The sequence below is a fragment of the Pan troglodytes genome, chromosome 5, assembly GCF_028858775.2.
Source record: "Pan troglodytes isolate AG18354 chromosome 5, NHGRI_mPanTro3-v2.0_pri, whole genome shotgun sequence".
Taxonomy (NCBI): Eukaryota; Metazoa; Chordata; class Mammalia; order Primates; family Hominidae; genus Pan; species Pan troglodytes.
The window spans coordinates 26,427,589-26,439,946 of NC_072403.2; the positions used below are offsets into that span (position 1 = coordinate 26,427,589).

At 40.8% G+C, this 12,358-nt stretch overlaps 1 protein-coding gene across 3 annotated transcripts in view; it reads left to right on the plus strand.

Moving 5' to 3' along the window:
- Window positions 1-12,120, plus strand: part of E2F3 (E2F transcription factor 3) — a 91,776-nt gene extending 79,656 nt beyond the window's left edge. For all 3 annotated transcript variants that reach the window (XM_016954977.4, XM_016954978.4, XM_016954979.4), the window contains exons 4-7: window positions 1,160-1,318; window positions 5,092-5,206; window positions 6,517-6,652; window positions 8,573-12,120. In XM_016954977.4, the coding sequence (XP_016810466.1) occupies window positions 1,160-1,318; window positions 5,092-5,206; window positions 6,517-6,652; window positions 8,573-8,835 (673 nt within the window). In that variant the 3' untranslated portion in view covers window positions 8,836-12,120. The remainder of the gene's footprint in view (window positions 1-1,159; window positions 1,319-5,091; window positions 5,207-6,516; window positions 6,653-8,572) is intronic.
- The last annotated feature ends 238 nt before the right edge of the window (window positions 12,121-12,358 follow it).

Below are 12,358 nucleotides of genomic sequence, written 5' to 3' on the forward strand. Positions count from 1 at the left end.
GCCAGAAGTTCGAAGTCTCTTTACAAAGAGAGTTTGTTTAGATACTGTCAGAGATAAAAGGATTTATATTTGATGAGCATCCAGCAACGGCATCCTTAAAGAGGTCTCTGCAGTTGGAAAGTGGACTGCTGTTCATCTGTTACATAGATGTCTGTGTGCACCCACGTGTGTATCTGACAGATGTGTACACGTCTTCAGCTCGTTTGTAATAAGAATCTGGAAATGATGGCTTATGGGTTATCTATGTGTATACGTACAACTGCATAGTTACAGAATATCTTTATCCATGGTTCTAATAGCAGATTAACTCACTTTCTGGGTAAATTAAGGCAAGACTTAAATGCCTCCATTTCGTCTGTAGAGCAGGGATGGTAGCATGATACTTATACAGCCACACGTATGATTACATATGTAATATATTTTGTGAATTTTAGAGCATCTAAATAGCCACTATAAGCACAGTATTGAATTATTAAAGCATTTTGGAAGGAATAATTCTGTTACAGGAGGGCTTTAAAAAAATACTAATTCAGATGGAAGATGAATACATACCTTTTTGCACATTTTGGAATTTTGTTGACAGTTTGGTAACCCATTTTGGCCTCTGGTTTAGAGAAACATATTGTGCGCTGGTCTCAGTTCTTGCATACATCACATACATCTGTTTCCTTTATTTTCTTTTCTTTTTAGTTGTTGATATAAGACCCTCAGTAATTACCTGGGTTTTTGGTGCTTTTTTGGATGGGTTTTTTTTTTTTTTAATTTTGAACCATTCCATCTTCTCTGTCTTTCTCTATCTTTTTATCCTTTTTCCCTTTCTTCCCCCACCACCTGGGAGCCATGAGGCAAGGGAGGAAGGTGGTTGCCTTCTTTTGCCCTCTGAATTTGAACCTTCTGAAGAAGTAGACCTCCCCTGGAGGAAAGAATCCTGAAAATAGCAGTGCGCTTTCACTAAATTTCTATGCTGTGAAAAGTGCAGAACTGTATTTATGAAAAAAAATATATATATATATATATATGTATAAATGTTCTAATTTTAACACTTGGCTAACAAGCAATGTGACCTCCTATGTCAAGAGGAGACATTTACCCAAAGGATCATTTCTCCTTCCCCTCCCTCCCATGAGTAGCCATGAAGAGTCTGTGTTTGGGTTTCTAGGGGCTGCAGTCTGTCTGAGGATGGGGGCATGCTGGCCCAGTGTCAAGGCCTGTCAAAAGAAGTGACCGAGCTCAGTCAGGAAGAGAAGAAATTAGATGAACTGATCCAAAGCTGCACCCTGGACCTCAAACTGTTAACCGAGGATTCAGAGAATCAAAGATATCCTTTGTGCCGCCAGTTCTCTGGGGGTTAGTGCTTCCTAGACTATTTCCAGAGTTGACAATCTGACTTACGCACAAGGTAGATTATTATTCTGATGTCATGCAAATGAGTACCTGTGTGCCTGCGTGTGTATGTGTGTGTGTGTGTATGCACGTGTGTGTGTAAACCCAGTTAGCTTTGCCTAAAAAGTCAGTATTTATGGTAAGATAGTCACCAACTCGATCCTATTATTATCTATTTTGATACCAGGTGGGAACTGTTTTTTAAAGCATTTTTTCATGTGTGGTTGAGACATATGGGTATACTCATAGCGTAAGGCCACACTATTAAAAGATACATAAGGTGTCGGTATTAATATTAATGACAACACTAAGCAGATTCGTCTTTGGCTTCCCAGATTTTTGGTGGGTGTTAGCTGTCACTGTTGGGGTTCTCACATTCTATTTTCTTTTCACCAGATATCGTAGCAATTGAAATTGGTTGAATCTATCTGATTGGGCTATAGTTGAAGGGTTTGAAAGAGTAAAGAAAAATCATACTATAACTCTTAAAGTGCATTCTGCTGATTCTCAATAAAAAAACTGATTTCAAAAGCACCCCAAGACCTGAGAAACCCCTCTCAATTCCTCTGTTCCACTACAAACATTAGTCCTTGGAAATAAAAATACAAAAGGTCAGTTCTTGTTCTCAACTTCCTGACAATCTATTGACGATCTCAGGAAAACTTGCTCTTCATCATCTCACTACAGACAAAGTAAGAGAGAGATTGCCTCATTATGTCAAACAAGACTTGCCAATATTCTCAGTTATTAGAAGACAAAAAACAATACTGTAAGTTATCCCATCTCTAGTTTTAGTTCCAAACTTCTGATGATTGCACATTTACCATTTTTTGACAAAAACTAAAAAGTGTTCTGCCCAGATTCTTCTAGTGTCTCATCTTTAACAGGCTCCCCCTTGGAGAATATGGAGATATTTATTTTCTTCCAGTGTTGGCAGTTTTTCAAACCTGCAATTGTTCATTTCCTCTTGACCAAAGAATTAACCTTGTCAGCCGATAATTAGTGAGATGGAAGAGAGGCGTAGTGATTTGGAACCCCAGTGGTGGGCAGAGTGGGTTTACAGGGGAAGAAACCAACAGTTGGGCTGTTTCATTCATTGTTTGGTTGGGAGCCCCATTGTGGAAGAGATGGGTGGTTACATGTGATTGGCAGCCTTCCGGGACATGTGGCTTATGGCATTGTCACCTATATTAGCTCTCTCTGGGGCCTTTGTTGCAGAAAATGAAAGCTTCCTTGCAGGGAACTTCAAACCCAAGGAGTAAATTCAGGAGGGAGCCACAAAGGAAGCACTTTTAAGTTTGTAAGATTAGAAAATACATTTGCACAATTTATTTCAGTTCACCATTCAGTTCCCAAATTGGTACAGCTTGTTCACAAATGTGTTGAAATTTTCCTTCCTGCAGCATGTTGAGTAATCGTAGATGAGTTTTTCTTTTACACTTGATCTTAGCCAAAAGGCCAAGAAGTGGTGAGTTTTTATTTTAATAAGTTCTTATCATACAGCTTTTTGACAGTGAGCTGTAGTGTAAGTACCTGGTTGTCAGTTTTTTCCAGTGTTCTCAGTAAAAAATCAGAACTGCCTGGCCCTCTATAAAGGCATCCGTTGACTTCTTTGATGGGTTATGTAGTGACCTAAAACCCAGAATCCTGCAAGAGCAGCCACTACAAGCTCAACACTGAATTAGCCATCATCTCAACTGTAAAGATTTGAAGGAGATAGTCTGTGATAGATCCCCTACATGTATATGCAGATTTTGTGTGAATGTGCTTTCTTTCTGGAGTAGAAGTTCCATAGCTGCATTCAGTTTCTAATAAGAAGCTACTACAGCCAGGCACGGTGGCTCATGCCTGTAATCCCAGCTACTCGGGAGGCTGAGGCAGGAGAATCACTTGAACCTGGGAGACAGAGGTGGCAGTGAGCTGAAATCGTGCCACTGCACTCCAGCCTTAGTGACAGAGTGGGAGTCCGTCTCAAAAAAAAAAAAAAAAAAGAAGCTACTATCGTAAGGGACATGATTTATTTTAGGGTCTCTAAGCCCCCCCCTTTTTTTATATTAAACATATTAGATCACAGACTCTATTAGCCATTAAATACGTTATACTACCTGCTGAAATGCCTTCATTGGTTTGTTACTTGCTGTTTTATCCTAGGAATTTTTTGTGGGTTCATATAAAAAATAATAACGGGCTAAAGACATTGTACATTAATTGAATACTTGTGTCATATCGTAAGTACCATATTCTTTCATGATAGCCTTTTAGGCTTGGCTGTCAGGACCTTTAAAAGAATGGTTCAGTGCTTAGAAAAAATGACCAAGGCCGGGCGCCGTGGCTCACACCTGTAATCCCAGCACTTTGGGAGGCCGGAGGCAGGCAGATCACTTGAGTCCAGGAGTTCAAGACCAGCCTGGGCAACAGGGTGAAACCCCATCTCTACTAAAAATAAAAAAAATTAGCCGGGTGTGGTGGTGCATGCCTGTAGTCCCATCTGTTTGGGAGGCTGAGGCACGAGAATCATTTAACCCCAGAGATGGAGGTTGCAGTGAGCTGAGATTGGGCCACTGAACTCCAGCCTGGGTGACAGAGCAAGATTCTGTCTCAAAAAGAAAAAGGAAATAACTACCAAGAGTACTGAGATATTATACTTTTCTCTTTTCCTAAATCAGTGTTTCTCAAATTCATTCAAGTTGCAGAGCACCTGGAAACTGCTTTCTTCCTCATGAACACTGAAATATTGATAGAGTTAATATAGTATCACGCAAAGCATAATTTTTCTAACAGAAATAATGACACTCTTCTGTAGGCAGTACATAATCACAACCAGCCCAGGTGCACTTAAGAAAACAAGCTGTCTGCCTGAGCAGTATTCTGAGTTCCTCCACTAATATATTTGTTACTTATTTATTTACTTGGTGGCTGCTGACACTTGCTTGTAGATAGAAGTAACTGGAGTTTCAAAAAAATTGTGGCTAATAGAGATTACATTTTTTTTTCCTGCAAATTGGAATCTGCCATCATTCAGTTTGAGTGACAGAACACTTCATTGGAGTTCATGGAATGCCTGTGCTGCAAAGGACCCTGGCTTCAAGATAAAATTTCTGACCACTTAGTTTTTTATTTTCGTATGATCATTTATTTTAACTGTTCTGTTTCTATGTTTAATATTTTAAATAGCCATAGTCTTTTTAGAAATGGGCGGGATAAAGCTATTCATTTCTTTAGTTGTTTAGAGTGTCAACCAGAAATGAAGATTCATGGGAGACCCTAAACATTTGCAGATCCAGAAGGGGAGACATACGCATACTTTTTTGAGAAGGAGTCTTGCTCTGTCGCCCAGGCTGGAGTGCAGTGGCGCGATCTCGGCTCACTGCAAGCTCCACCTTCTGAGTTCATGCCATTCTCCTGCCTCAGCCTCCTGAGTAGCTGGGACTACAGGCGCCTGCCACCACACCCGGCTAATTTTTTGTATTTTTGGTAGAGACGGGGTTTCACCGTGTTAGCCAGGTTGGTCTCCATCTCCTGACCTCGTGATCTGCCTGCCTCGGCCTCCCAAAGTGCTGGGATTACAGGTGTGAGCCACCACGCCCGGCCACGTATGCATACTTCTAAGTCATAAAATACTTTAAAATTTTCTATGCATCTATTTTGTCATTTTCATCATACTTATATCTGAGGTAATTAGATGGAAGATTCCTTGACACTCTTTACGTTAGCTTATGTTACATATCAAGATATTCGAAAAATTAGTGGCCTTAAAGACCAAACTGTTATAGTTGTGAAAGCCCCTCCAGAAACAAGACTTGAAGTGCCTGACTCAATAGAGGTAAGGAGACAGCATCTTTGTTCATCTGCAAAGATCTTTGTGGAATGCCTGAAATTGAATGACTCATTGACTCATAGTTAAAGTCTGTCCCCCTCCTATGAACTTGATGGTTCTTTCCCATTTATTTTACTTAACCATACATTTGAAAACATTTCAATGGTTTGATGTTCATTGAGTATTCAAACAACCTAACTTTGACCTAGCAGGATGTTCAAGTTCAAAGTGGTATATGATACCCTGTCCCTCTCGTACTTTCTCTTTTTCATAATTTGTCATCAATCGTTTTGATCAATTTGAATCACTTTGGAAAGTTTACATTGATTATCCTGTATATGGTCCCCACCATGAACAGATATATAAATGTTTTAAAGTCTCTCCCTAACTTATAACATTTTGAGAGCTCACATGGGGCTTTGGGTTAGCTGATAGACTAGAATATTGCAAGAAAGTAGGGGGCATATTTTTATAATTTTCAGATATACTTGGATAATAGAGGCCTAGACTACAACTATAACATAAAGAATTGTAGTAAAAAGAAAATGCATAGGAGATAAAAAGAGAATGAAAGTTACACGCTTCCATCTAGGGTAGACTTCTTACCTTAAAAGATAATAATAGCTCTTTGACCTAGATGAAAAAGATTTTTAAATGTTAGTATGCTGCATTCTCTTAATAGATGCAGTTCCTAGCACTTAAGAATACTATTCATCAGTATACAGTTCAACATGAAAAAGTCCTACCATAAAGGAACAATAACATGGAGATACTGAATTTGGAACACTTAAAGGACCTTGTAATAATTTGCAGAAAAAGAATATATCCAAAGAACACAATTCACCTCACCCATTGTGCTATTTTCAGAACGACTCCCCTCTCCCCCAAGCCCCCCTAAAAGAGTTTTCTTTCTCTAGGGCAGGACTCAGCAAACTTTTTCATTGAAGTGCCAGGTAGATAGTAAATATTTTTGGCTTTGCGAGCCATACAGCCTGTGTCTAGACTATTCAACTGTGCACCTCTGACATTGTGATACGAAAACAGCCAGAGGCAATAATAAACAATGGGAATGGGTGTGACTCTCTTCCAATAAGACTTTATTTACAAAGCCACTTGGTGAACTGGATTTGGCCCTTAGGCTGTGGTTTGCTGACCCCTGCTCTAGAGGATGACAGTCTTTCATAGAGTTGGACTAGTAGGGAAAAAGCAAGTGAAAAATGAACATTGTTCTTACCTTCCATTTTTAAACAAGAATTACTATGGCTTTTATTTCTAAAAGAACTTCTGATTCGAACTTCTCCCACTTCTGTTCATAGAGCCTACAAATACATTTGGCAAGTACCCAAGGGCCCATTGAGGTTTACTTATGTCCAGAAGAGACTGAAACACACAGTCCAATGAAAACAAACAACCAAGACCACAATGGGAATATCCCTAAACCCGCTTCCAAAGGTAAAAACTCCACTTTTGTCTTTTAGAAACTATGTTAAAAATGAGGGTGACTAGAACCATCTGTATTGGAACCACAAGCCTAGGCAAGAAACACAAACTTCTATTGGTATTAGGTAACATGTTTTAAAAGACATTCTGACTGGTTTGCAGAAGAAAATAATGATTTGGGAAAAACGACTCCTTCACCCACTTATGGAGTCGCTTCAGGCTTTTGCTATTGGCAGAGAATGTTTCCTTACAGCATTTTTGAAAACCAGCTAAAGTGAGGAGCAAAGCTGTGAACTGTCTTGTTGGATCATCAGAGACACTTGGCCACACACCTTTGAATCACACTGCAGAGCTCATCAGAGAGGGAAATGAAAAAGGTTTGAAGAGAAAAGCCTCTGTTGGAGAATTTTTGTCTTATTTTCCCCCCCAATGAGATGGGGAAAGGATATGGGAGGAGAACGCTAGGAAAGTAAGTCTTGCCGGGTGTGGTGACTCACACCTGTAATCCCAGCACTTTGGGAGGCCGAGGCAGGCGGATCACGAGGTCAGGAGATCGAGACTGTCCTGGCCAACACAGTGAAACCCTGTCTCTACTAAAAATACAAAAATTAGCTGTGCGTGGTGGCACGTGCCTGTAATCCCTGCTACTCGGGGGGCTGAGGCAGGAGAATCACTTGAACCAGGGAGTCGGAGGTTGCAGTGAGCCGAGATCCGCCACTGCACTCCAGCCTGGTGACAGAGCGAGACTCCATCTCAAAAAAAGAAAAGAAAAGAAAAGAAATCTAACTTCTCCTTCCCGCTCTGCAAAGAGCAAAGGAAGCTCTTTGCAGTATGTATTTTTCCATTTCCTAACTTGAGGAGATATATATGCAATTTTTTCCCTTAGTGTCTCCCTATATAGCAGCAAGAATAAGGGTGATTTAAGTGAATAAGTCTGATTTAATACTGAGCAAAAGTACCTCACCTGAAATGATAAAACAAAAGGCCATCTTTCTTCACCACAGAAATCCAAAGTGGATATGTCTTATTGTATGTATTTTTAGAGATCTTTTTAATAAGCTGATTGTTCAAAAAAGACTGAGTTAAAATCAGTGAATTCTGCATGTAGTCCCAGCTACAGGGAGGCTGGGGTGGCAGGATCGCTTGAGCCCAGGAGTTCAAGGTTAGAGTGAGCTATGCCTGCCTGTGAATAGCCACTGCACTCCAGTGTAGACAACATAGCAAGACGCCATCTCTTAAAAAAAAAAGTTCTTTTTTCAGTTGGTGAGTTTCTACTAGGAAGCCAACTTTTCAGTATGTATATATTGTTTTGTTTTGATTTTCTTGAAACAATGACTAGATAGCAGAGAGAAGTTTTTGAACTTGTTATCCTCTCATCATTGAAGTTATTTGCATTCTTGTTTATTGACAGTAGTTTATTTGAAAAATGAGTGAGTAGACTAGGGCCAAAGAAAGATGGCCAGGCATGGTGGCTCACACCTGTAATTTCAGCACTTTGGGAGGCCGAGGAAGGCAGATCACTTGAGCCCAGGAGTTTGAGACCAGATTGGGCAACATGGCAAAACCCTGTCTCTACAAAAAAAGATTAACCAGGCATGGTGGCTCACACCTGGAGTCCCAGCTACTTGGGAGGCTGAGGTGGGAGGGTCCCTTGAACCCAGAAGTTCAAGACTGCAGTGAGTCATGATCACACCACTGCACTCCAGCCAAGAGAATAAGACCCTGTCTCAAAAATTAAAAGGGGGAGGGGGGTGGCAGAGAACTTTTTTGTACCTGTTAGCATAAAAGGTGATCTGCATCATAAAGTCGTCTCATTGTCATTATTTGCGGAAGGTACATGCTTTTTTCTAACAGCAACATATACATTCTTCCAGAAAAATTCATTTGATTTTTCTAACTTATTTTTTGTTTCCATCAATGTTTTCTTTTCAGACTTGGCTTCAACCAACTCAGGACATAGCGATTGCTCAATTTCTATGGGAAACCTTTCTCCTCTGGCCTCCCCAGCCAACCTCTTACAGCAGACTGAGGACCAAATTCCTTCCAACCTAGAAGGACCCTTTGTGAACTTACTGCCTCCCCTGCTGCAAGAGGACTATCTCCTGAGCCTCGGGGAGGAGGAAGGCATCAGCGATCTCTTCGATGCTTACGATTTGGAAAAGCTCCCACTGGTGGAAGACTTCATGTGTAGTTGATTATGCTTCGTGTGAACTCTCCTCAAAAACCGATATTTTTTTATCACGGAACCAGAACATCTGTCATGCAGTGTTGTCCCTTCCTACCTTCTTCCTCCAAGAGAGTATCATGAAGTAAACTACAAACTTCAGAAGAAAGCTGACATTTTAATGAATTTTTTAAAAAATTAATAAACACATTGTCTAAACGCACAGTTGCAGGCTCCCTTGGGAAAGCCCTGCTTTGCTCCAGGCTCCAAGATCTCCTGGCTAAGTCAGCAAGTGAGAAAATGTGCAATCAGGTGTCTCTCACCCCGAATTTTCCTTCCTCCTTCCTCCCCGGATTGGCTTGCTGTGCCTGACGGATGGGCTGTAGAATGGGGTCTGGCCACCTGGCCCGCTGGGAAACAGCAATCTTCCTTAATAGCATTTCAAGCCGTGCCTTCTCCGCAGAATGCATGTCTTTGGGGTCTGCTAATATGGAATGGAACTGCAGCAAATGCAAACTTGAAGTCATGCAAAAGTATGAAATGGATTTCTTCAGCTCTTCTTAGGAATATTTAAATTACTGTCATAATTCAGTTTAAGCTATGAACTGTGTGTCCCAGTAGGAGGTCAAGAAAACCTCCACAGCCTTCTGGATGAAGAACCTGTTTTCAAATATACTTGTTGCAGATACAGAAGACTAGTAGAGTTCTGCCACTCTAAGCTGTTGTGGATTTTCCTGTCTCCATGAACCACTCCCATTCCCCCGTCCCCAATGTGTTTGTGAGTTTCCAGTTGATTTGTAGCAAATGCCTACTTAGTTCTTTGTGGATTGTTTTAGACTTTTAATTTTTTTAGCTGCCATTTAAGCATTCCTGTGGCACCCATCACCATTTCAATTTAATTGTTTACTTTGAAGCGGTTTTTGCAAATTCATATTACTTAAGCAGAGGGAGAGAACCTCTACTGATCAGAGCATCTAAACCTGTGTGATCTAAGGTTTATCAGCCTCTGCAAGGAGCTTTGTCCCATCGTGCTTCCATTCCCAGGAGGGGGAGCTTGGAGCGAGTCAGTCCTGGGGCTTGCTGACATGGGTGGCCCATTGGAAAGGAGAACCAGGTCAGATGATGTAACAGCCCCAAGGAGCAGCAGGCATGGGTCCCTCCATCCTTGGGCTTCCCGGGCCCCTGTGACAGGGGAAAGGGCTCTCTTACACCGCACTCAGGGAGACCACTTCTCAGGATGGGGTCAGATGGAGAGACCTCTAGGGAGAAAGACATCCCCATTGTGTGAGTGGCATTTCCTTAAGCTGGCAGGAACAGGGAGCAGCCCTGTGTCGGGGGCTGGAATAGTTCTGGCCAGACCCCATTCCCCTTCCTCTATGAAGGAATGAGTTGGACCAAGGGAAGTCGGGGACGTAAAAAATGAAGCAAAACAATGCCAGGGTGTCTCCCGCTTTACTCTTCAGGAATGGTGTCCCAAGTTGGAGGCTTTGTGTCAGCTGCAAATCCTACCAGTTATGTCCAAGAATGGCTTTCCCTTGGACAGGTGGCAGTGGCCATCTCCCACTGGGAATATGGCGTAGTATCTCCGGTCCATTCCTTGGATGCTAAGGACTGCGGGAATGAGGGAGTCAGATAAAGAACAAACCTCGAAACGAACAGTTAAATTGAAATGCTATGTGCCTGACCCAATGGTAGGCACATAGTAGGCACTCAACTCATATGTTTAATTGAATTGAAAATATCCCTTAGGAAAAAAAAAAACACACAAAAAACCACAAGAGCCCCAGCCAGTTTACTCCAGGTAGATTTCCACAATATGCAAAGTGGTGGTGGGGTCAAGACAGATGACACCAGCACTTTAAACTCTTTGTGTGGGTATGCGTGGGTGTATGTTTGGGAAGAAAAACAAAGGTGCAGACTATCTTCCTTTTTTCTTCTTCAGCCTCCATCCCTGGCCTCCTCCCCTCACACACACTGGACTTGGTACAAAATGTCGGTGTGGTCCTAGATGAAGCATTGGGGTGGGGGAGGGAGAGGGAGCTTTGTGTTAAGTGCCTACTGGAAATGCACTGTGGGGTTTTTTCCTGTATGGGAAACCATTTATGCCAAGCTTTTCCCCATTTCCCATATTTATCTCATCTGGTTAGCTGCCTCTGCTTCCAGCTTTGTGTCATTCTCTTTGCCAGCTGCACAAAGCTGATTTTTTCCAAAGTCTAAAGACTGAGCTCACCTGGCTAGATTGTTGTGTGTTTTGTTGAATTTTTTCATAATGTAATGCCGTATTTATTGTTTTAAAAATGAAAGGAATACTAATAAGTCTTAAAAGTTCCTTCATGCATAAGATTTTTTTCCAGTTACTGGGCTTAACTGGTGTACATTAATTAGATGTCCATACTGTATTTTGTTTGCATTAAGTAATTTTCTTTTTGACTTAGTATCCGGCACACAAAGTGGGTTACTACTACAGTATTTGCGTTACTTTAAGTACTAAGTATGCAGGTTTCCTGGTACCATTGAGTTGCTGCTATTAAAGCTCACACACGAAATGGCTAAAAGTTACAAGTGTGCAAATTATGACTGCGTGAGCCTTAGAAAATAAAATGTATAAAGGGCAACACATGAGCTGTCAAACAGTGTTAGGAATGTGTTTATATGTACAGAGTTGTGCATAGCAATCGTTTTATTTAAGTTGATATGTAGTCTACTCACATTTTCATTATTTAGCAATTTTGTACAAAAATAGCAATTAATTTGTAAACACTGCCAGAATACTTTCTAGCTGGTTTGTAATTTTTTAAGAGTGTTATTTTGTTTTTGTTTTTCTGTTCTTTGTTGTGGTTCTTGTTTTCATTTTTGTTGTACGTGTAGATCTGTAAATAAAATTGCAGTATTTAAAGCTTAAGCTTTCAGGAAAAAGAAAATAAGAATTCAGTGTGTGCATGACAACTCGTGTGTATGAGAAGGAGGGATATGAAGGAAGATGGCTTGCAGAGTAAGTCGGGTGGCAATTGTCAGGGCGTGGGAATTTCTTTTCCTACGGGGTACGAGATTTTGTAAAAAGGAAGTATTTCTCCCAAAATTGGGAGTAGGCAAACTACTAATCAGTTTAGCTTTGTGTTGTATGCTAGTTTAAAAAAGAAAATATGTAATATAATGTAAAAAAAACAACAAAAAAAAAGCTTTTATGATGGATTTTGTAAATAGATTTGTTACAGGGTGACCTGTTCTCTAGCTGTGATCTTACCACTTCAAATGGGTGTAATTTGAATAAATTTTGTATGGTAAAGGATCAATAAAATGATTTTTTTTAAGAGTTCAGGCTTGTGGATGGGTTTTCTTTAATATTATCTTATGCTCCTCTATTAATTGAATTTTTTTCTTTTTCTTTTTCTTTTTCTTTTTTTTTTTGTTTTGTTTTGTTTTTTGAGGCAGAGTCGATCACTCTCACCCAGGCTGGAGTGCAGTGGCGCAATCTTGGTTCACTGCAACCTGCACTTCCCGGGATCAAGTGATTCACCTGCCTCAGCCTCCTGAGTAGCTGGGACTACAGACAC